Source organism: Lindgomyces ingoldianus (genome assembly GCF_010093535.1).
Source record: "Lindgomyces ingoldianus strain ATCC 200398 unplaced genomic scaffold BDR25scaffold_13, whole genome shotgun sequence".
Classification (NCBI taxonomy): Eukaryota; Fungi; Ascomycota; class Dothideomycetes; order Pleosporales; family Lindgomycetaceae; genus Lindgomyces; species Lindgomyces ingoldianus.
The window spans coordinates 252,386-275,144 of record NW_022985174.1 but is presented as its reverse complement, the minus strand read 5'-3'; the positions used below and the strand labels follow the sequence as shown (position 1 = coordinate 275,144).

Sequence of the window (22,759 nt, the reverse complement as noted above, 5' to 3'; positions counted from 1 at the left end):
TCGGTTGTTTGGCGGTGCAAATTCCGTGTTCACGACTCACTCGTCACGTGGACGGCTGGGGCTTCTCAAGTTGACTCGCCTTCGCTCCACCCGAGCAAGCTGGTTGGACCGATCACATCGCAGCGCTGGGAAACGTGCATTGTCCTCACTTCCGCCGTCGCAAGAGCTTTTCTTGACCTCCTCTGCTCGATAACTTAACCTTTCGCTCAAAGCCTGCTGTCGAGCTGTAGCATATCCGTACGGGTTCATATATAGCCAATTGTCCCCCAATTCGAGCTTCCCATTCCCATATCCTGTTCGTTTCTCGCAGCTGGGGTGCATCAACCACCATGTCCACCCAACCTCTCCTCCAAACAGCCCCAGGTAACCCCCTCCACAGCCACCCCTCCCCCAGTCTCATCCCAACCAACATTTCTCAGGTAAACGCATCGCACTTCCCACGCGCGTCGAGCCCAAAGTCTTCTTCGCCAACGAGCGCACTTTCCTCTCATGGCTCAACTTCACCGTCATTCTCGGTGGCCTCGCAATCGGGCTGCTCAACTTCGGCGATAAGGTCGGTCAGATATCCGCCGGCCTCTTTACACTCGTGGCTATGGCCGCAATGGTGTATGCACTGTTTACCTTCCATTGGAGAGCGAAGAGCATACGGATGAGAGGACAGGGAGGCTTTGACGATAGGCTAGGCCCGACAATCCTGGCCATTGCTTTATTTGCGGCGGTGGTGGTAAATTTTATTTTGAGGGTTACGGGGGCAGGGGGTGGTCATAAGTGAGGCGAATTTCTATCAAGAGAGAATGGTTGGAGAGAGAGACGAAGGACGAGGACAAATTGAGATGCGCCAGCATCGCAATGTTCACTGGGAATGTATAAACCCTGACCGTAGGATCGGCAAGCCGATGGGCACATAAGCGAAGGAGCCAACTCCATTTTGGGGGCATATGAGTTTCAGAAAGAAGATGCGGAGGGTTGAAGCCCACTCCATGGCTGAGATTTGTTGCTAGCCAGCCCTTGATATCCGACTAGATTGTTTTTATCTGTTTGCCCTACAACTACTCCTTGGCTATAAGTAAGGAGTATTTTCTCAATTCTCTTATTTCGATGCAATTCTCCACCTACCTCAACGTTGAAGGGTCCTCGTTCACTCTTGAAAATGCTCTTTCTCATTTTGCTGCAAATGCTTCTTATGTACAGTGCTTAGGAGCGCCAAGCTGCCATTTCTTCACGTCCTTAAAAATCTCTCTCCCTGGCCGCCGACAGAATCGCTCTGATTGAGTCAAGACCCTTCTGGTAAGCATATCATGATCACGTGCAGTCAGGTTACATATGTTTGCGAATTTAGCTCCTTACGGCTTCCTGTATTTACCACTCCTGGCAGTCCACCAACAGCCCTTCATATCTCACCTATTTTGCGCACATTTCAACTTTCCTCTTCTTCGTCGAATCCAGCCCAGCAATGCTCATTCACGTCTGCTGCACCATTCAGAAGCCCTTCCACGACTTAGGTATCCTACTTTGCGCATGCATTATTAAGCATGGCTTCGCTGAACTTGTTCTTTCCTGCTGGCCAGTCCAAACGAAATCAATTTCCCATTTCAAAGCACAGCTTGGCCATTAGAGTATTGTTCCAACAGCACTTGCAGCGGCTCGTTGAATTCTCCATTCGGGATATAAACATCGGCATCATAGGAGAGAAGGATCTTAATGCCTTCCTCATCATTGCCACCATTTTCCGGAATAAAAGGCTTCTTAGAAGCGATAATGCGTAAAGCCTTGTCTCTGCCACCCTTACGTTTGGACTTGCGCCTCTTGCGTGGAGGAGCTTCATAGCCAGATTGTACACGGTCGAGACAACGCCGTAGCAGGTAAATCATCGAGATCTGCCGACGCGCATGCATTAAAGAGTTTTAAAGTCTTTGCTCGCGTAGTACTGCGTTCCATTGTCTATTTGGACCTGCATCTATCTGATCGACAGAAGACTGCCACGTGGAGTGGTGTTCCGTAGACATGTAGTCCAGAGCGTTCGAGGCCATACTTTGAGTTGTTCAGTTGCTTCATTTGCAAGATATTTCTGTAAGGGGTAGCGGGATGGAAGGCTTAATCTAGCTAGATAAAGTAGTAGTCTAGGGGAGGTGATGCGTTAGCAAACCTGTTTATTCGGCTCTGCGTTCCCTGGGAGACGGTTTGGTTGATCAAGGCTTTGGCTGTATGAGGCGAAAAGGAGTAGCAATATAGACAACTGCGTACTTGCGACTGCTTATTGCCCAACGCAGAACAAGGTAGGGGTAATTTAATGTCAAAGTTTGCATTTTGTTAACGTTCGCCTTAATTCGAGCAAGTCGTTTGCCTTACCTAATCCGCCCCAGGGAACTTCATCGACAGTTAATGCGATAATTGGGAAGATGTCTAAGAACTTCGAAAATTTCGAGGTAAGGATACGAAGACCAATCCCCGGAATAGACATAACTGATGCTCTGCGAACCGCAACCAAAGATTGAGAGGAGATCAGGCTTCAAGAAGCCTACATGCCCAACGAAAACCTCACTTAAGAATAACAACCTTCATCTCAGGCTTAGCAGCCCACCAAGCCTTCTTCTGTATCTTTCCTAATCCAACCCTAGTAGCAAAATCCTTCCTTGATTCCCACTCCACAAACATAACATTGTACAACGGAAGCCCAGGTACATCAACCCTCTTTTCATTCCCCCAATACTGACTCTCCGAAAGAAGAATAAAATCATATGGACTACTAGAGAATCCTTTCCGGGGATCCGTCGGAACCACTCTACCAACGACATTGTCGAAAGCGTCAATAATTTCGGCTTCTGGGATTATGAGTTCGGTGTCGATAGCGAGCCCTTTGTTGGTGCGCTTCCAAAGGGTTTCGCGTCGAGGTGCAGGGTTTCGAATTCTGAAGCCTGCGACTTGCGTCTCGCAGACAAGATGACGGTTGTCGATTGGGATGTCGGCTGGGACGGGTGGAGGGCCGGGGTCAATGGTGGAGTTTGTCTGCGTCCGCAGTCTAATTGCGTCGTTTTGGAATTTGCGCAGATCCTCCCCATCCGTTGGACCCAACGCGAGGCCTAACCCATGCCCGTTCACAGGAACAAGAGCTACTGGAGCGTTTGCACCGGTTGCCTGGGTCTGGGAATACCTCTTCATGACTGGAGAGGCCGGTGGTCGGAGGCATTTATACCACATAACCAGCGGCTTGAAGCGCTCTTCAGCATCCCCCATACCCTCCTCCTTACCCTCCTCCTTACCCTCCTCCTTACCCTCCTCCTTGCCCTCCTTCTTGCCATCCTCCTCACGAACAACGACCTTCTTAAGCGACAAATCTTCATTTGTGGCAACCCAAAACGGCTCTTCGAACCGCACACCTGGTTTGGCGTGAAACACAGTCGCCGCATTCGGGTCGAATTCAGGGTCTTTACTCACTTCCCATCCCGCCCAAGACCAGCTCGGGAGATCGTCATGTGCACGTTTCGTGAGATGTACACCTTTGGCTGCCGGGGGTTGCCAGAGCAATGCGAGATCGAGAAATTTCTCGGGGAGGCCGTGAAGGGTGTAGTCTGATGGTGTAGTGTCACTAGGATGAGTAAGGAGCTTGTCGGAGTTAGTCATCTTCTCGAGGACTTTAAGGAGTCCGAGTACCGCGTTGAGAGCGTCCATCGAGTTGGTCATATCACGCGATGTGTACTGCGCGAGGAGATTTGCGTATTCGCTGAAGAAGGGGGAGCGTAGTAGTACTGGAGTACCGTCCCAAGCGCGTTTGATCATGGATGTGGGCTTCTTGTCTGGCAACGAAAGCCAGGGAATTTGAGCAGGGCCATTGCCGGCATGGCAGGCGGGCATATCTTCTCGCAACACACTGTGTCGGCAATGGAAGCTAACGTAGCCTCCGTTGAATATGAGCATCCTCTTCGAAAGCAGCTTCTCTTGGAGCGTCCATGCTCTCGTGTCCCACTTGCCGTAGGCATTCTTGTATTGCACTGCCAGCAGAACATTGATACCCAGGTTCGGCTGCACCGCTTCGGCAATCTGATTCCGGGGCGGCTGGGATGAAATACCAGGGAGTCCAGCTTCGGCATCCAGCCCCTCTGCCGCAACAATTGTTATAGCAGCATGGCCGTATATCCTGTCCATTTGCTCGATTTGCGAAGCCCGCGCTTCCGGACCGTCTTCACCTCTCTCGTCATATTGAATGATGCAAAGACTGTCCACCCAAAGGTACGGCAATCCCATTCTCCTGGTCACTTCGATGGCGTCGCGAATCGTCTTCGCGATTGGTAGTGGTTGTTCCTCCAAACTAGAGCTAAGGTCTTCCAGATTTCGCATATGGAGATTCAGGCACTGTTTCCCTGCAGCACCCCAAACGTATGATAGCGCGGCGTATGTCGGCCTGTCCTTCTTGTTCCCAGTCATGTCTTTTTGGACGAGTCGCATGCCGTTGACGTCGATGAGCCGGAAGTGAGGCCCAGATGGAGGTGGCAACTCATTCCACCAGCTTGGCTCGTCGCATTTCTGCCCGTGTTGTCCAGAACAGTTCTCAAGCCATCTCTTGCAGTCTCCTTCGACGTCTACCTGTGGTCGGAGTAGTTTCCCATAATTGAGACTGCCGCCAGGTCCAGATTGATAGCCAGAGGCGATACGAAGATTGAAAGTACTAATGCGAGAAAGCGGTGCGCGATAAGCGTTTCCGTAGCCCCAGACATCGACATTGAGAAGCCCCGCATCTGCATCGTTCGCATTATGAATGATGATGGAGACAGCAACTGGCAGCTTCGCGTCGAGGTTGGTCATCAGCGACGTGACAGTGGGTATGACGGTGCCAACAGTTGCCATGATCTTCACACGCTCTGTATCCGTTTCATTCCACATTGCAACGTTAAGAGTTGCGACTCCCGCCGCGCTCGCATACTTGGCAGTATCTTCAGAGGCCAGCTGATCGGTATCGGTAGTCCCTTGGACGAGAACACTCTCCCCATGAACCTCTTGCTGCAGCTTCACACTGTCCTTGCTCCGTCCAAACGGATAAGCCGACTTATACAGCGGTACAAGCTGGGTCCAGTCTTGACTCTCAGCCCATTTTTTGAAAGTCATACCAGCGAGCTCTTGGGGAAGATGATCTTTCACTGCGGGATGTTGGAGCGGATCATTTTCAGCGATGGCGTCGAAGAGCAAACAACAAAACTTGCAGTTATTTCTCTTCTTCTTCCTTAGAATGCGGTCCAGGAAGATTAACTTGCGAGTGAATTTATCACCCTCACCCTCCTTGGATACAGAGTCTGGGGAGACGAATTGCTCGAAGTTAATATTTGAACAAGCGGTGCAGAGCCCATCCCTCCTTTTCTTCATCCTACTTTCAGACACTATGCTGATGTCACCACCGCTTAGATCGATCTCCAACTCACTAAGATTGGCGACACTACGCAGCGTCTTGGGTACTCTTAGCTTGTACTGGGACTCGGTACGTTTTGAGGAACTCGGTGTAGTGGAGCTGGCTGGCAATAAGCGTTCGCTCGGAGATTCTATCTCTGAATATTGATCCGGTTTGGGGGACTTTCTGAATGACGTAAAACTAAAACCAGTCGATTTGCTTTCCAGTTTTGGCCGTCTAGGCTCTTCCGGGATTTCAGAAGGGGTATTGGGCGAATCTCGCGAGATCTCATGGTATGAGGGAGCAGCACTCTCGTTAGAGATAGTAGTCTCACTCGTGTTGATACCGAAACTAGTTGGTGTCGGAGAGGTGTTGTCGAGATTGCTGTGACTCGGAGGCAGAGGTGCTGCGGGTACAACTGGGCCTGCCGAAATACTGGGGCCTTCAGCTTGAGCATTGGCTTGCGCAAGAGATGGAGGGACAACATATTCAGAAGACGGAGGACCAGGAGGAGGAGGAGGAGAGGGCGTGTACGTTGGCTGCGGAGTACCTGTAGTAGTCGCTTGATCGCCGGGTTGCGATGGAGATTGAGAAGCAGGAGCTCGTAGATTGGTGAAAGTCTTAGTTATAGAAGCCGAGCCCTGGAAGCTGAATTTGCTAGGAGAACTTGTCCCTGGCTCACGATCTCCCGCTCCTTCAGAACCAGTACCTGGCGAAGAGGAGAAGCTCTCGGCTGCCTTCTTACTGAATTTGCTGAAGGAACGCATTGCTATTGATTTACTTGTGAACAAAGAGAAAGTAAAAAGTCAGTTGAAGTTTGAAGTTACTCAAACTAAGTCTTCACATAGACGGTAGCGGGCGCAGCCCAGACTAATATATCTTGCCTCCTGAGCTCCTACAAACCCCTCCATGAAATACATGTGGCGCTCAGAGCTGAACAAGAGCTGAGAGAACGGTTAAAGGACCTCGTGTTTTGATGCAAGTTCGTTAGAATGGGGATGCTATTGTGGCATTACATTGGGACTCACGCAGCACGTGGTATTAGACAAAATCCTACTCAATTCCCGACGGAGCGTGCCAGGAGGGTTCGTGTGAGGTTAAAGGGCGGTTAGGAATGAAAGCTCCTACCTACTTGGATATCCCTTTCCAGTTCATCACTGTTTCAGTCACAAACTCAGGTGCAGGGATGTAGGCAAGGTTTGGGGGCGGGATTCATGGGGAGACGTTGGCCAGTCTGCAAAACATCTCGGATCCGATTGGTGAAATGATGGACATGGGAGAGGGCTGTTACAGGCAACAGCATGATCCCTCCTCAAAGTGCGGAGTACTTACGAAGATTGTTGAAAGCAGCCGATAAATTCACCGGTCAACAGAAAACCCCTGGTCTGGCACATGTGTGGTACAATTGGCGGAATTGGTTTTAGCCCCCGACATTCTCTCGATAGGGGGGAAAGACAACCTCCTCCAGAAAGTAGTAACACCAATCAGAAGGTCCTCTGTACACGAGCGGCGGTTGGCTGTAGCCGCCCTTGCGGAAGGGCTGAAGTACAGAGCAACGAGGGGGTGTGCATTGCTAAATAAAGACTTACGGAGACTTTGAGGATATCACCGATCGAGATGGAGCGGCAGGTCAAGTTCATGGTCTCAGCTTTGAGGCCAAGCTTGGAAAAGGTTGGTGTGGAGGAGGTGAAATCCGTGCTAGAACGAAAGTGGAATAACGCAGGCCGTCCGATAATCCTTCACCATTGACGACACCACCATTGGCGTGAATAGTCTGTCCGCTTATCGGACTGCTATCGATACTCGCCAGGAATACGAAACAAGTCGCGATCTCACTCAGTTGTGATGGTCTCCCCATTGGACTCACGAATTGCTTCATGGCCTCGTCCGTCATCGTTGATGGTATAAGTGGAGTCCAAACCGGACCAGGCGCGACTGCGTTGACACGGGTACCACGGCCGATATACTGGTTAGATAGGCCACGAGTAAACGACACAATAGCCCCCTTCGTCGACGTGTAATTCAACAAATCCGGGGGGGGATATATGCGTTGATGAACGCGTTGTTGATGATGGTACTGCCCTTCTTCATATGGGGTAGAGTGTACTTAGAAAGGTAGAAGAAGGGATAGATATTAGTGTTGAAGCTCAATATCCATTAGTCTCTGCATGGACCATTAACATTTTCTTGGCAGGGGGATCCTAGAGATGGACTTACTCGGACGGGTCTTTGATGTCTTCAACCATCATTTGGTAAGCATGGTTGTTTACTAAGATATCGATACCGCCCATCGCCTTGACCGCTGCATCTACCAACTTCTTGCAATTGTCCCTATCCTTCAAATCGGTGGGTTGCAAATAGTATTTCCCTTCCTTCCCTTCCACACATTCTTCGTCTCTTGAGCATCCTTCTCCTCCTCTGGAAGATACGCAATGAAGCTGTCAGCACCCTCCATAACGTACAGAATCGCAATTGAACGGCCGATACCAGAGTCACCTCTGGTCGTCAAAGCCTTCCCTCGAGCTTGCCAGCGGCTTTGTAAAGCTGAGATCCTCCACTAGGGGTCGGAAACATGATCAAGCTGAGCTCGGACTCAAGACCAGGTACTTTCTGGTGCTTAACAGGAGCAGAGTGTCCTTTGGCTGTTAAATTGATGAACTTGTAGATGGGTAAGAATGAGGACTCAAAGGCCAAGCGCTCACCCTGCTCAAACTGTGATTTGCCGCTCATCGCGAAGAGTGGGAATATGTGTAAAGAGACGTGGGATCTCTCATTCACGCTAGCACTTGCGATATAGTGAATTGGAAGAATGTATTGGACGGGAATAACTGTTGTTTGGAAATTGCGGTTTTATTTGATAGATTATTTTACTGTGACATCACGACCCTGTCACCAAAAGTCAACCGCTAGGAGAAAGGGCGGACTCCTTTCACGATAAGTGTGGCAGCCAATTGACTGAAGTCAACGCTCGTAATTATTCGTGAAGGTAAACACTACTGCACTTTTTACTCATCGTTATAATCAGACTCGGCCCACGGTGAGGATGCCGGGTTTCAGAGCCACCAGGGTTCTTAAATTTCATGCTTCACCCATCATCCGGAATGAATTGCTTCAATTTTGGCTGAAGTGTCTCAAGTCTAACGATGTGGTTGTGGGTAAGGAAGAGAAGGAGCGGTCGAATCGTCGTGCACGCTTGGCACAAGCCTGCTCTATGACGTTGTGTCGACTCCAGATACGGATTAAAGAGATTAAGCCCGGAGAAATCTTTCAAATTCCCTGCCCACGGGATACCCGGATCCTCTGCATTATACCAAACGCTCATCCCACATTTTCAATCGCGATGACGACGTGAAGCCATTCGCATAGGGCTGAAATGACATCACCTTGTCCTCTCAATCAGGGTCCCAAAGCCCCACTTAGCCACATTCGGCCACAAGCGCACTTTCATTCGCGTCTCGATCTCTGCAACACCCAGCCACGCACTGTATCGGCGGAGAGCAGACTCGAAAGGGAAATGCTCTGAAACACAGCAAGCCACCTGCGGATGGTGCCAACATCTTGTGTGGTGGAGCGCTTGTTATGCGCCACACCATCACCTGCTAAGGATGTCCCTGCATGACGTCTCTGGTGATGATCCTAACCTGAAGTTGGAGAGCTGTGTGAACAACCTGTTTCACGGCGCACTCATTGTGAATTGGAACAGGGTATAAAGATACCTATATTTCGCCTCTTCTGTCTCGTATCCCACTCTAACACTACAATATTTGGACTACTTCCAACGTTCTTCAGACAACCACTCAGCTATCCACAACTTCAACACCGGCGAACGATCATCATGCCTATCATGCGCCGAACACACCGCACAGCTCCCCGCACCACCCGAGCCACCCGCACCACTGCCCGCCCAAGCTTGAAAACCCGACTTCTTGGTCCTAAACGGGCAACCCGAAGACCTGTCACTACTACAACCACCACAACCACCACACGCACTACTCGATCTACCGCAGCTGGCGCTGGAGTTCCAGTCCACCACCAAAAACGCCATGCCACCATGGGTGACAAGGTCTCCGGTGCTCTGATGAAGTTGAGAGGTTCTTTGACACGCCGTCCTGGTTTAAAGGTAAGCTATTCTTGGTCGAGTTTCCAATTCCCCTGCTAATATATACTCAGGCTGCTGGCACCCGTCGTATGCATGGTACTGACGGTCGTAATTCTCACCAGCGATACTAAGCTTTTACCTTGTGCTGTTTTCTTTCTTGTAGTCTCCCACAGTGAACTGTACTATTAGCATGAGGACGAAGGGATGACTGCTATACGATAACGCACTTATTGATACCCAACGCTGTTCAGTCAACTATACTTTCTCCATTTAATGTGTCTGTGATGTTATCGCTACGCTCGAGGGCTGTCCCATGGATCCCATACGTTGCCATCGAGCCCGTTGTTTCTAGATAACTTAATCTATAATAGGCAAGGGTGTTCGAAAGATGCTGTCATGGTTAACAAAAAAAATATATACCTTCGATGATGGCACATGTTTCCTTCATGGGTACACTTGGACTACCAACTTTCTTCTCCAGGTGACATTCATCATCCTGTCATTCTCTAGATGCATCTGCCTCCGTCAACTTCTAAGTTGACGCCGGTTATAAATTTTGCCTCAGTGCTAGCCATAAACACACAGGCAGACGAAACGTCATCAACTTCGCCAATTCTCCCCATTGGCACGTTGAACGTGAACTTTTGGCGGTTCTCTGGTGTATCCTCCATCCCAGTGAAAGATGAGAAGAGCCCCGTCCCAGTGACCAAAGGACAGATGCTTACACATCGGATTTGATGAGCGCCATATTCCGCTGCAAGACCCTTTGTCGCCTGTCATATATTTAGTTGGCACTTACAATTGACTCGGAAAACATACGTTCCATATCGCGCCTTTCGACGCATTATACCACACCAATCCCGGTCGTGGTCTTGTCGCACCAACACTCGCGATATTAATGATGACGCCTCCTTCTTTGCGCTCAATCGCCTGGGGGACCCATGCATTGCATCCCAAATAAACGCCTTTCACATTCACATCGAACGTCCTCTGAAATTCCTCCTCTGTGACATCCACTGTAGGCTTATTCCTGTAACTAGTGCCAGCGTTGTTTACTAAAATGTCCACTTTGCCAAACTTCTGGATCGCGGCGTCCATTGTCGACTTCCAGTCTGCACCTTTCGTAACGTCCATCTTGTGGAATGCCATCATGGAGGGATTCGATTTGACGGTGGCTTCGCCACCGATCTGATTGATGTCGCAGACAAGTACCTTACAGCCTTCTCCTGCGAATGCTTGGGATATACCGGCCCCGAAACCTGATCCGGCACCTAGATGCGAATGTTAAGAACTGAATAGACAAATGGGAATTTGGGCCATACCTGTAACGATGGCGACCTTATCATTTAATCGACCCATGATGTTGATATTGCTGGTGTGCTCGTCGGCTAGCTGTGAAGATAGGTAGACTGAGTAAGGGAGACTGTCGAGTCAGCAGAGACGAAGACATTATTAGTTATCATATGCATGAGACAATTTGTTATCCCCACCAATAGGTGGAATCGTAGATCAATTAGGTATCCCATGTGGCTGATTGCCGAAGCATGCCGCAACTCCGACGTGAGAGCTGAGGGGTTGAGGTTGTGTGAAGAGGGGAAGTCGACGTCGATCCAGGTGCCTTGGGGAATTGGGGGGTTGCCAAGGCGATCCAGTCAGGGGAGTGCGGAAACAGTTCCAACATCTCAAGCCTTCGGACCACCGCTTTGGGCTCCCACACAGCAGTTGCTCTCGCCAATCAAGCCATGTGCTCGGATGGAGACAAAGGTGGGGTGATGAGATGTCGTCGTGCAAGGAGTGTCAGCTTTAAGCTTGACGCTTGCTGGCGCCGCATGCTTGGATTACCCTCGATAAATTTCAACTTGAACTTCAGCTGTGATAACATTCCATTTATTTTCTTCTCATATAAAGCAACTGTGGGTTTGACTAATACCCCTTCTCATTCATTCGGGCTTACATTTTTTATGTCATAGGGCCGCATCACCGAGGTCCAAGTCAGTTGCTAGAGAAAACCAACCATCCATTCGCCATGTGCTCAATGGGAAAATACCAGTTGCCGTTCAAGGCATGTCTGCCTAGAGACTTTACAACTCTCTCCGCAGTCGCTGATTGCTTCGCAGCTTAACAACCCAGATTTGCTGCGCAACGAGTCCTTTGTGCACGGCAGTTGGGTAAAGTCAAAGTCTGGCAAAACTTTCGAAGTAGTTGGTTAGTCTTACTGCAACCACTCGAAGCCAAACTTGAATTAACGCATATGAAGATCCTGGGACCGGGCAGCCTTGGGCAGAATGCCCCACTAACGACGCATCGGATGTAGACGACGCTGTGAAAAGCTCATATGAGTGCTTTGGGAGCTACCGAAAGATCAGCCCGCGGGTTAGAGCCCAGATGCTTTTCAAATGGGACTCCTTAATTAGAGAAAACAAGGAAGACATAGCAACTATACTTGTATACGAGACCGGGAAACCTCGAGCAGAAGCGTATGGCGAGATCGACTACTCCACAGGATTCACATGGTGGTTTGCTGGAGAAGCTGAGAGAATTCAAGGTACTGTATTCACTCCGGCTTTACCGGATCGACGAGTCTTTACGATTAAACAACCCCTGGGAGTTGCGGCTGCTTTAGTCCCTTGGAACTTCCCCATAGCTATGGTCCTTCGTAAAGCTGGAGCTGCTCTCGCCGCTGGATGCACCATGATCGTAAAACCAAGCCCTGAAACTCCCATCTCTGTGCTTGCTTTGGCGTATCTTGCGGATAAAGCCGGTTTCCCAAAAGGGGCCCTCAATGTCCTCACGACAGATCTCAACAAGACTCCAGAGCTTAGCGAGGCACTTTGCCGTCATCCTCTAATCAAGAAAGTCTCATTTACCGGATCAACCAGGGTTGGCAAGCTTATTGCTAAGATATGCTCAGATAATCTGAAGAAAGTCACTCTTGAACTGGGTGGCAACTGCCCTGTGCTAATCTTTGACGACGCAAACATAGACCAGGCAATGGGACAGATCTTCGCTCTAAAGTACCGACACGCTGGTCAGGCCTGTATCACAGCAAACCGTATCTATGTGCAGTCAGGTATCTTCGAAAAATTTCTGGAAAGATGGAATGCCGAGAGCAAGAAGATCGTTGTTGGACATGGCTCTGATAAGGCGACCACCATGGGGCCTGTGACAACACCACGAGGCATCCAGAAAGCCCTCGCGCTTGTCCAAGACGCGAAGTCAAAAGGGGCCACTGTCCACATGGGCGGGAACAAGATCTCGAAGAACGGTGGATACTTCTTTGAGCCAACAGTTATCACTGGAATCAAGCCGGACATGGATATTACAAAAGAGGAGATATTCGCACCCGTCTGTACCTTCATTAAGTTCGACACAGAAGAAGAAGCCGTCAAAGCTGCCAATGACACCAGCATGGGACTTGCATCATACTGCTTTACGAAGAATGTCGACCGCATGTGGAGATTGTTTGAGAATCTCGAGGCGGGCATGATTGGGATGAACACTGGTAAGCTATTCAGTGCTGGATGACGGAAGGGCCATACTGACTGTGTGACCAGGCAATTCTTCCGCGGCCGAGTCTCCATTTGGCGGAATAAAGCAGTCGGGGTATGGAAAGGAATCAGGGAAAGACGTTGCAGTTGCTGAATATCTGATCACTAAGACTGGGACATTTACTCTTGAGGGCTGACCGTAAGGCAGGCGAGTGGATGGATGCCCAGGACGATATGGTGAACCAAGGAGAACGGAAAGCATGGGTGGATTGGGGAACTTTCTTTCGTCAGCCTTACATAAGGAAATCTTCTCTGTAGTAGAACAAAAGGCTATAGAGTCCTTGAAAGATCTGCATTGGGTTTTGGAGAGCAATTGGTAAAACTATCAGGATGATCGTTTGAGTACCAACGACTGCCCCATGCTAAGCCACACTATGTGGCTAGGGAAGTGGCGTTGCAGGGAATGATATCACATGCTATCGGGCCCGTGCACCACGCTAGCGGCGCGAACCATTTATCTCGCGCCCGGAGCATTCACCGCGATAATCCCCACCGTGCCTCACCACCACGGTCCCACGAAAGCCTCTCTGTTGGCTCCTGGCACTGTCTTCTGTTTCCTGTCAACTTCAGGCGGCAAACATGTCGGACAATACGTTAACCATGCAATCAGACTTCGACATCGACCTTGACGGCGACGTGGACATCCCGCAGCCGATGGAACTCGACACGGTCCGTTCAAAAACTTCGCGGCTGTTGTCTCTTCATACTGACTGCGCCTAGGAGCAGACTATGATCCAGAACCCTCAGGTGGATTCCAGCATGCGTCCCGCTATCTACGACGAAGATGTCGACGATTTCTTTCCCATTGCCGAGCAGGTCAACGTCCAAGTTACCTCTACCGACTTCAAGGAAGACGATCCTCAAGTCTATGCCAACCTGCACTTCTCTGAGTACGACCCCGTTGTTCACTGGGTCAATGACAGCTCCTTCAACCTCGAATACCTTGATGAGGCTGTGGCGGCGCAGGCTCTTAAGGCTTTGAGCGCTACCGACGCTAGCCACCTTTCGGCACAGACTCCTAGAGATGCTAGGCGCTACCCTTCCTACCCGAACGTTCAGATTTCTGTGCGGCAGGCCAACTCAGGCGACAAGAAACCTAAGGGAGCGGCCAAAAAGAGCCTGTACTACAAGAAGAATCCAGACAGGCGCCCCCAAAACCGACTCCGCCACCCCCCGGCGGGATACGTCGATCACGATGGAGATTTTGCTGCCCGACGACCTAGGTCCGTTAAAACTATACATGGAAGGCATTCAATTGACCGTGTTAGCATGAACTTTGACGTATCTCTGTACGATGAAGCTTCGTCAACGGACGATTCATACGGCGAAGAGCAACCGAGACTCCGCGATGCAGACAGACGTGTCCCGGGTATCGAATGGGAAGGCGTAACAAAAGATCGTAATCGGGACCGCCGTAACAATTGCCATCACGACCGTCAACGCGGAGATACCGACAGATACTTCCCACAGTCTCGCCGAAATGGCAGGTCTGAGCCAGGAGATAGGAATTACGGTAGGCTCCGAGACCGTAGCGCATCGCCAGCCGCCGAGGGTGATGGGCGTTTGGGTTTTGATGAAGGTGGCTCGTCCCTCCGACGCAACCGTGGCAATCAGAACTCCCGTCCGTCCCGACGGGACAGGGATGGAGCGGAAGCCGGAACCGCCTGGGTGCATGATCGCTATGGATCTCACGACGAGGACCTCACAGCGACTTCCGTAAAACCTGCCAAGTCAGCGAGCGGACTGTCGTGGAATGACTTCAAGGGAGACAGGTACAAAGCCGGATATGTCTTCCCCCACAAGACGGACGTGAGCAACCACCGTCGAACGGACGCGACTGACGAGACTGCGAACTCTGGCGTGCGTAGCCTTGCTTCACGGATGACAAAGAACGGTCAGCCAGTCCAGATCCCACTCAAGGACAGGATGACGCGCACCACTGGCCAAGATTTATCCTACGGTCGATTGAAAGACGACTTCAACCCGCCATCCTTCAATGACTTTGAGGTTCCTGGCGTGGACCTCAAAATCCGCGGAAAGGCACAACCTCCTGGCGGCTTCCAAATCAAGGGCGCGGCTCGCGACTCTTAGATCTTCTTTTATCTCTACGTGGCGGGGTGTTTTATGGCATTTGGGCGGTGTTTTTGGATCCTTTTGCATTCTAACGGATCTGCATGGCGTAGTCTGGAGGATGGATAGTTTGATACCAAAACAAGTGAATGTCTCCTGTGTCTTAAGAGAAGATTCTATAGGGAAAACCCCCAACTGTAACCTGGTGTGAGGTTATGAATACTGCATGTTATGTCCCTGGCATGCTTGCTCTGCTTACAGAACGTAATATACAACTAAGGAATGTTTGCTATATTCAAAGGTCTAGCTAAAGGATGCTAAAACGGTCCGTAATCACTGGTCGTTCTTCCCTAAATTGTAGCATCTAATAGTATGCAGTGGCTCTCTACTAACACACCGTATGAGGTTACGTATGTATATATTATCTCCTCAAGACATCCACACTCCTCCTGCTCCTCTTATAAACACAATATAACCTACCGGACACTTGCGAGATTCCCACCCCAAACTCCTACAATCCCCTAACCTGCCTCCAACCACCCCGAAAAAGCGCAGCAATCCTCCTCCTCGTCACCACTAACCCCCCCAGCATAAGCACTACCACACCCGCCACGCCACCCCCCTTCCCCCATCCAGCTCCCTCCCTCGCATCCTTAACCCACCCGCCAAACCTCCCAACTCCCTCCTCCTTATCCTCTAAATCTGCAAACGCCATAATCTTCACTACCAGCGCCGTCCACCCGGTGAAATGCTGTGTCTGCTGCCCATCTCCGGTTTCGGGGTTATACTGCTCCCACGCGAATCCAGTGGTACGCCATGAGGAGTGGACAGTTTCGACGACATTCCGTCGTAACTCCGTGTAGATGGTTCGACAGCGGTGTTGTAGCGGGCCTGGAGTTGTCGCAAGCTCTAGGAGTCGAGATATGGCGAGGTAGTTTATGTTTAGCCAGATGGGACCTCGCCAGTAGTTGTCGCCTGTGCCGTAGCGTGTGCTACTAGGTTTTAGACCGCGGAGGCCGTACGGCGTCCATAGGCCCTCGGGGCTTGAGTCGCGGATGAGATTGAGGGTGGCGTTAAGCTTGGGATGGGTTGGGCCGAGAAAGGAAGTTAGGAAGGGGAAGAGCGAAAGGTAGCCTTGCACACAGGTGTATGCGTGATGATCTTCCCAGACCTGTGTGTCGCAGTATGTTTGTTGTTCCTCTGACCAATGTAACGCGTCTATGTTTTGGGAAATCGCTGCGAGTTGAGTTGAGAATGTTGTGATTTCTTCCGGGCTTTGGGCTGTGTATTCGGCAAGCTGGAGAAGGACGGAGGCCATGACGCCGACCCAACATAGGGCGTCGAGGTGCAATTCAGTGGGATTGGGTGGTTCCGCACGAGGATAGTCGTCCATGCCAGATGCAAGGTTGTGTTCAGGGGTTCGGCCACGCCAGCGGTATCCCTCGTTTAGAGAGGCTTGTGGGATTGAATGCTCTTCAATGTTTCCGGATTGGGTTCTGCGAAACCACGCGTAATGCCGCTGAAGAAGAGGGTAGAGCTCGGTTAGCAGAGCCTTACCGCTGTCTGGCTGGCTGAGATAGACGGACTCGTGACCCACGTACTTTGTCTTTCCGGACAGCATGTCGATGAATCTAGAGACGATCCAGAACAGAGTTGGGGGATTGGCAGTTTGCGGCATCTGGACTTGGAATTCTTTGGGGACTTTGCTGCGTGCCTCAGGGCCTAAGATCTGTTCTCTGGCGATCCAGCCATCCTTGTCCATGAGCGCCAACCAGCTCCGAACTACTTCCAAGGCAAGGTCAAGATCCCAATCCAGAACTAGCAGGAGGTGGAACCCTTCACCCCAAAGGAAGCCTCGCGGGAAGAATGGGCGGGAAGGCACATGGCTGAAAAGCTCAAAGGAGCCTTTGCTACTATGTTTTGCGCGGACTCGGGATTCAGCGATTTTCTCCCAAAAGTTTGGGGCTGTTTCTTCGTATTCGGGAGCGTGTGAATCGTCTACTAGGCTATCGCCGTAGAAATAACCCAGCCCGCCGAGCAAATTTGAGAGCAAGGTTTGGGAGAAGACTGTGTGGGATTCGCTACCGAAAGGCGTGTTGGGATTGAACACTGCTGAGAATCTCGATTGGAACGACTGGAAATTGTTCTTGACTTCTTTCGTGAGTTCAGGAGCTATTGGTGTTAGCAATAGTTGTGCGTTACAAGTATCACACAACATACAGGTCATGGAGCGGCTTGCGGCTTGGGAGGAATAGATGATGTCAAACTATAGAGTTAGCAAAGGCTCGTCCTAATATAACGGACTGACATGGCTGACCTCGAAATCGTCCTGGAACACTAATTGGACGAAATGCACATTCCCTGCTCCCGGGCTGTCTGGAAGATACCAGTTCACCGCGTCATTTCCCCGTGTTTCGCGATTCTCTTGCAAAACTGCTTGGAAGAGGGCTTCGTTCAGAGGCCAATTGTTAGCTCTTGAGAATTAGAACGAAGGACGTAACCTAGAAGCAGAGAAACGAAGGCAGTCGCTAAGTCGATGGAGGATATAATTGTATTGAAGAACTCAATGCTGAATTTGTAGAAGAAATGCCCATGCTTACACTTCGATTGCCACAGCATGTCCTCGGTCGTATTCATGCTGTTTACAAACGTGTTTTCGTGCGTCCCTGTGTTGTTCGGTCGATCGGCTCGCTCCGTGCTCTTCAGACCCGTGATATGTATGACCGACGCTCCAAGTCCGGGGTGTTTGACATGAATATCCACAGCCTCCACAGTCAAGTCATCTCCTGACCCTTTCTTCTCCGTTGCCGCTTCCAAGCGGCACTCCGGACATGTATCCATCTTCTCCATGGCTACGTAGAACACTACCGACGTCCTAAGGCCGGCAGTCGCGACATCCCTGGGTGTCCCTCGAACCCTCAATGCCCAGTTCCCTGCAGTTTGTCCTTCGTATTTCTTGACAAATTCGGTGGTGATATCCACCATGTTCTCAGCATCTCTGATGGTTTGTGTCCCTCCCTTCCGGGTATCATACGCGGTCCAATCGTAGCCGTCCATTCGCTCATTCTGTTCGCAGGTGTGACGAAGCTCTAAGACACCTTTAGTAGCGATACAATAGTCTCGGGTCGCATCAAACGTACTACTTGCTCTGTCTCCCAGTCTACCCCACATCAATCCCATGAGCAGGCTCTCTGGCACCCTTGGGCGAATCCCGAGGTAGAGATTCGGACGGTAGGGACCCCATAGCAGGGAGGCATTACTCAAAGCGATGCCATCGGCTGAGATGAGGGTGGATGCAAGCAAAGTAAGGATAATCCAGATGAGGCACCGGCAACTTGGTAGCTGCATCTCAGGCTCGGAGCTATGGCGGATCCGTCAGCGACCAATGAGAATAGTGTCCTTGCTTGTCTCAAACCATCTCTTCTTGCTTCTCTGCACGAAGCCCAGGAACACAAATGTCTCCGGCAAAGATCAGGTGGAATTTAGTGGAGGAGGCCTGGGCTTTGCCTCCATGTCCACGCTCAGATATCTCTCTCCATCACCCCCTGTCCTAGTCTTTGTCGTCCGTACCTATTGGTCAATCCTTCCACGGAGGAGTCCGGTTCTTTTCACGCCCCAAACAGCCAAAGATCTTTTTTCTCCCCTCCTGAAATCTCGGCAATGGCAAATCCCACAGGCGCGATAGTGTACGGAATGGAATTTGCCCACTATCTTCAATACGGGTATCACGTGCCCCAGCTCACCCCCCGCGAACGACGTCACACGCTCTAATTCAGGCTGTCTCGCCTCGCACAGCGCTATGTCGAGCATCCCACGGTCTACATTCCTATGGGAACTACGAGTGAGAAATCAAACTGTGAGATCGGCGGGTTGGTGATCTCATTCCCCCGTTGTTCACAGAAATCATAAAAACTGCCTTGAACTGCACCAGTCTGTTTAAATCAGCTTGAGGGGTGGGGCAATTTTCAAGATGGAAGAACAAGTCGATCGCCTCGTGAGCAAGACCTGGGGTATCTTACTGCTCTTGCGATTGGTGTAGAAGCGTTACTAAACCCGCATGCTAGAGAAATTCAAAGATGTCCCTAAATCGAAGCGCCTTCTGATCGCCATATCTGGTATACCAGGCTCGGGTAAGATCAACTCAATCGTCCCAATTTATCTAACATTCCCAGGTAAAACCACCCTCGCAGCAATAACTGCAACTCGCTTGAATGGGCTGCAAGCAAAACACTCTCCAGGAACGCACATAGGCAGCCCTCTTGCCGCCTTCATCCCAATGGATGGCTATCACCTCTCTCGAGCCCAACTCGACGCCATGCCCGACCCCGTATCCGCCCACGCTCGCCGAGGCGCAGCTTTCACCTTCGACGGGAACTCATTCCTCACGCTTGTGAAGAAACTCCGCGAGCCACTCTGCCCAGAGACCCAGACCCTTTTTGCTCCATCATTCGACCACGCGATCAAAGACCCTGTCGCCGACGACATCCCCATCGCGCCCAGCGTCCGCATTATTATTTTCGAAGGAAACTATCTGTCCCTCAATAAGCCCCCCTGGAAGGATGCCGCGGAGCTAATGGACGAGCTGTGGTTCGTCGAGGTGAATTTCCACGTTGCGAGAAGCAGACTAGTGTATAGACACGTCAAGGCAGGTATTGCAAAGGATGAAGAAGACGCAGGGAAGCGTGCAGATGAGAATGATTTGGTGAATGGGAGAGAAATTATCGAGGGTAGGTTGGATGTTCATGAAGTTGTTCATAGTAATGACGATGAATCATGGACTCCGGAGAAGCAGGGGGTTGGGGACGGAACAGATAAGGCATCAGACGAGGAAATGGTAAGTTTAATATGAGTTCTAATGGGATATAGTATCCTTTGACAAGGTGCCCTGTTGCGTGCAAGAGGCCCAGAAGACTAGTTCCTGAACTCGAAAGATGCGCACGAGAGTATAGGCGTGTTATTGAGACATTGGTGAATTGCTCCGTTAGATGCTTCATTTTCAAGAAAAGTATAGAAGAGGGTTAGCCTATATAGGAAATCTGTGTAACAAAGTCATCTTGCTTATCTAAATCCCAGACAGCGTGCCGAGCAATCCCATGGTGATCACTCTTACCCGGCCTTATCCTAGCCCTTTACCGCCTGGACAAAATTCAAGATCCCAGTATTTAGATTTAAAACCAATCAAATTAGCTGGGTGAGGCAAGTTCTCTCTGTGTGATTTTCGAAGCCTGGTTGATCCTTGCAGTGCTGCAAAATACAAGTCCCCTTCACTTTCCATCTGCATTCATCGCAGAGCCCGTGCCAACAATGTTGCCAAGCATCCTTCAATCACCAAGCATGGACTCTTCATACATCACGGAATAAAGAAACGATTTGATTGACTTTTTGAGGCGGCGTTCAAGCAAGAAGCAACCAATGTAAATGTCGATACGGCTTGGCACCATTATGACCTCACGACTTTGCTTCGAGGAGCAAGGACCAGCAATAAACATCGCCCACCACCTACATCAGCACGCCTCCTACTCGAGTTTCACGCGCTACGGAAATCCGGAGCTGTGACCATGGCGATAGTACAGAATTGGTTACCTCCGTCCCGCGAAAACTGGGAGCTCGTATGCTACATCTGGCAGTTTTTCCCTGTGGTACGTTGGCATCGTCGACCTAGTTTTACAACCGCGAGAATGTACGACTAAAGCTTTGACTCTACTAGATTACAGCGTTTCAATGGCTACTCGACTGGTATCCCCAGGGCAAGACGTCGACCAACTTCCGCTTCAACATTCCAGGCGCCATTGGATGGGCCACAATGGAATCTGCAGGCTTTCTAACGCTGGTCTACATCATGAACGCGCTACCTAAAGAGCTGGGGATTGAAGAGCTCCCATGGGGCAATTGGACTATGGCCGGTTGCTTCGTACGTCACCTTCTGATGCCGCGCTATTGCTACGGCTCCTGACAAGTCTCTCCAGGTTATCCACTACACCTACCGTGCCGTTCTATCTCCGCTGTTTCTTAACCCCAGCATGTCGCCCATACATCCTCTTGTTTGGACCCTGGCATTTCTGTTCCAAATATTTAATTCGACGGCGATTGGGGGCTGGCTCGCCGGATACGGCCCAACAACTGTGCACGACTGGGCAGGGCGATTTTGGGTCATGGAGATAGGACTGGTACTCTGGGCTTGGGGCCTTTTGGGCAACATATTCCACGATGACGATCTGCGCGAGATCCGAAGGGCAGCCGATCGCCAACAGAGGCAGGAAGCCGAGAAGCTCGGGAAGCCGCCCAAGAGCGTGCACAAGGTGTACATGATCCCGAAGAACGGGCTATTTAAATACGTGCTGTATGCGCACTACCTCTGCGAATGGATCGAATGGGCGGGCTTCTGGATGGTAGGTGGGTGGCATTGCGGCCCTGCCAGGATGTTCTTGGTGAACGAGATTGCCACAATGCTCCCAAGAGCGCTTCAGGGCAAGAGATGGTATATACAGAGGTTTGGTAAGGAGAAGGTTGGCAATAGGAAGGCCATCATACCCGGCCTGGTGTAACGGCTGCGCGGACGAGTGTTGTTGCAGTACAACAAACCGTATAACCACTGCTCAGTCATCACACCGCCTTGCGCTGCCATTGTATATACGCCGTTTCTATGTATCAGGAATGTCTAATAACCCTCCTCAGGCGAGCCGAAGGAGAGACAGCGGCGCACAAGACTAGTGGGATCCAGAGGAGTTCCATGCAGCAGCACTAAATGAAACGTTCAAGCATGACAAACGCGAAAAGAGCATGGCAAATTATTGAACATCCTGCTACTTCGTGTTGCTCGCGCACCTGACCCCGAGACTGCTGGAAAAGGAAAAGACGGCAATCGTGTTCCAATCTATACGGGCCGGACCCGAGCATCACGGTGGGGACACGGAGGACTCGATGCCCTCGATGGAAAAAGTGTCGTCAGATGTTGCAGGTGGACCAGCGCACCAGATGGCGCATGCAACGCACTTGGGGGGAACTTTGCTCGTGTCAAGGGCTTAATTTAGAGTGGCCAATCAGGCGCGACTGCTCATTCGACAGAACAAGGCGCGTTGAGGATATGATGTATGAGAGCCGGGGTGAAGGGACTGGGGTAGTGAACGAGCTTCGTGAATGATGGCATTGGAAATGGCATCGTGTCATCCCTCTTGCCATGCTCTCACCTGCTACAACGCCGTGCTGCAGACGTGCTTCTGGTCCTTGAAATGGGTATAGGGCTGGGGTGTCTCCAGATGATGAGATGGAGGAAGGACTGTACAGCCACCGCCGACCGGATCGCCATCCTCCTAGCGTCGCATATCAGCCTCCTCAGCTGCCCAAAGGGGCCGGCGCTAGAAAGTATTGGGGCCGCCTGCTCCGCATTTTGTCTGAACAGGCCACTCGATGCCACAGCACTGAGGGAGTGGGCTGCCTTGGCGTGAATCAAAAGCAGCAGCGCACCCATTGACGGCCGCACATCGTCGATGCTGTCCCAGCCAGCGCCCTTGAGGTTTTAATTTTTGTCTGGAAACGCGTGCCCCTAGGGGACTCTACTCTACATACGTACACACTCGCTTCGCATACTGGGACCGCCGTCGCAAAGAGCCGTCCTTGTGTCCTGGCACTGCGCGCATTGGCCCCGTCGGCTGCTACAAGGGCTAG

General features: G+C 50.9%; 10 protein-coding genes across 10 annotated transcripts; 6 read left to right on the top strand and 4 right to left on the bottom strand.

Moving 5' to 3' along the window:
• The first annotated feature begins 116 nt into the window (after positions 1-116).
• Positions 117-1,032, top strand: BDR25DRAFT_285059 (vacuolar transporter chaperone 1). The gene is made up of 2 exons (XM_033688154.1): positions 117-363; positions 420-1,032. Exons 1-2 carry the CDS (start codon positions 330-332, stop codon positions 770-772), a joined length of 387 nt encoding a protein of 128 aa, XP_033548407.1. The 5' UTR covers positions 117-329; the 3' UTR covers positions 773-1,032.
• Positions 1,033-2,321: 1,289 nt separating this feature from the next.
• BDR25DRAFT_303080 (HET-domain-containing protein) lies at positions 2,322-6,461 on the bottom strand. The gene has a single exon (XM_033689936.1). It carries the CDS (start codon positions 6,142-6,144, stop codon positions 2,539-2,541), a length of 3,606 nt encoding a protein of 1,201 aa, XP_033548406.1. The 5' UTR covers positions 6,145-6,461; the 3' UTR covers positions 2,322-2,538.
• A 400-nt stretch (positions 6,462-6,861) lies between these two features.
• BDR25DRAFT_367265 (NAD(P)-binding protein) lies at positions 6,862-8,523 on the bottom strand (the record flags this gene model as incomplete). Its single annotated transcript, XM_033696994.1, has 7 exons — positions 8,080-8,523; positions 7,936-8,013; positions 7,764-7,894; positions 7,595-7,713; positions 7,456-7,523; positions 7,121-7,312; positions 6,862-6,917 (listed from the first exon to the last, which is right to left on the bottom strand). Exons 1-7 carry the CDS (start codon positions 8,105-8,107, stop codon positions 6,862-6,864), a joined length of 672 nt encoding a protein of 223 aa, XP_033548405.1. The 5' UTR covers positions 8,108-8,523.
• A 420-nt stretch (positions 8,524-8,943) lies between these two features.
• Positions 8,944-9,863, top strand: BDR25DRAFT_303079 (uncharacterized protein). Its single transcript, XM_033689935.1, has 2 exons — positions 8,944-9,497; positions 9,548-9,863. The coding sequence occupies exons 1-2, from the start codon at positions 9,213-9,215 to the stop codon at positions 9,605-9,607; spliced, it is 345 nt and encodes a 114-aa protein (XP_033548404.1). The 5' UTR covers positions 8,944-9,212; the 3' UTR covers positions 9,608-9,863.
• BDR25DRAFT_259978 (oxidoreductase ucpA) lies at positions 9,864-11,060 on the bottom strand. The gene is made up of 3 exons (XM_033686621.1): positions 10,799-11,060; positions 10,296-10,747; positions 9,864-10,249 (listed from the first exon to the last, which is right to left on the bottom strand). The coding sequence occupies exons 1-3, from the start codon at positions 10,833-10,835 to the stop codon at positions 9,983-9,985; spliced, it is 756 nt and encodes a 251-aa protein (XP_033548403.1). The 5' UTR covers positions 10,836-11,060; the 3' UTR covers positions 9,864-9,982.
• Positions 11,061-11,324: 264 nt separating this feature from the next.
• BDR25DRAFT_285047 (aldehyde dehydrogenase) lies at positions 11,325-13,341 on the top strand. Its single transcript, XM_033688153.1, has 5 exons — positions 11,325-11,389; positions 11,447-11,538; positions 11,594-11,681; positions 11,734-12,978; positions 13,031-13,341. The coding sequence occupies exons 2-5, from the start codon at positions 11,503-11,505 to the stop codon at positions 13,159-13,161; spliced, it is 1,500 nt and encodes a 499-aa protein (XP_033548402.1). The 5' UTR covers positions 11,325-11,389; positions 11,447-11,502; the 3' UTR covers positions 13,162-13,341.
• A 181-nt stretch (positions 13,342-13,522) lies between these two features.
• BDR25DRAFT_342296 (uncharacterized protein) lies at positions 13,523-15,425 on the top strand. The gene is made up of 3 exons (XM_033693707.1): positions 13,523-13,693; positions 13,745-14,247; positions 14,293-15,425. The coding sequence occupies exons 1-3, from the start codon at positions 13,604-13,606 to the stop codon at positions 15,113-15,115; spliced, it is 1,416 nt and encodes a 471-aa protein (XP_033548401.1). The 5' UTR covers positions 13,523-13,603; the 3' UTR covers positions 15,116-15,425.
• A 180-nt stretch (positions 15,426-15,605) lies between these two features.
• On the bottom strand, positions 15,606-18,564 carry BDR25DRAFT_285045 (glycoside hydrolase; the record flags this gene model as incomplete). Its single annotated transcript, XM_033688152.1, has 5 exons — positions 18,235-18,564; positions 17,695-18,183; positions 17,412-17,542; positions 17,315-17,360; positions 15,606-17,266 (listed from the first exon to the last, which is right to left on the bottom strand). The coding sequence occupies exons 1-5, from the start codon at positions 18,440-18,442 to the stop codon at positions 15,606-15,608; spliced, it is 2,535 nt and encodes an 844-aa protein (XP_033548400.1). The 5' UTR covers positions 18,443-18,564.
• A 500-nt stretch (positions 18,565-19,064) lies between these two features.
• Positions 19,065-19,943, top strand: BDR25DRAFT_222155 (P-loop containing nucleoside triphosphate hydrolase protein; the record flags this gene model as incomplete). The annotated part of the gene is made up of 3 exons (XM_033685057.1): positions 19,065-19,104; positions 19,159-19,224; positions 19,267-19,943. The coding sequence occupies 3 exons, from the start codon at positions 19,065-19,067 to the stop codon at positions 19,941-19,943; spliced, it is 783 nt and encodes a 260-aa protein (XP_033548399.1).
• Positions 19,944-20,230: 287 nt separating this feature from the next.
• Positions 20,231-21,795, top strand: BDR25DRAFT_333690 (3-oxo-5-alpha-steroid 4-dehydrogenase). Its single transcript, XM_033692862.1, has 3 exons — positions 20,231-20,733; positions 20,802-21,005; positions 21,061-21,795. Exons 1-3 carry the CDS (start codon positions 20,653-20,655, stop codon positions 21,637-21,639), a joined length of 864 nt encoding a protein of 287 aa, XP_033548398.1. The 5' UTR covers positions 20,231-20,652; the 3' UTR covers positions 21,640-21,795.
• Positions 21,796-22,759: the final 964 nt, after the last annotated feature.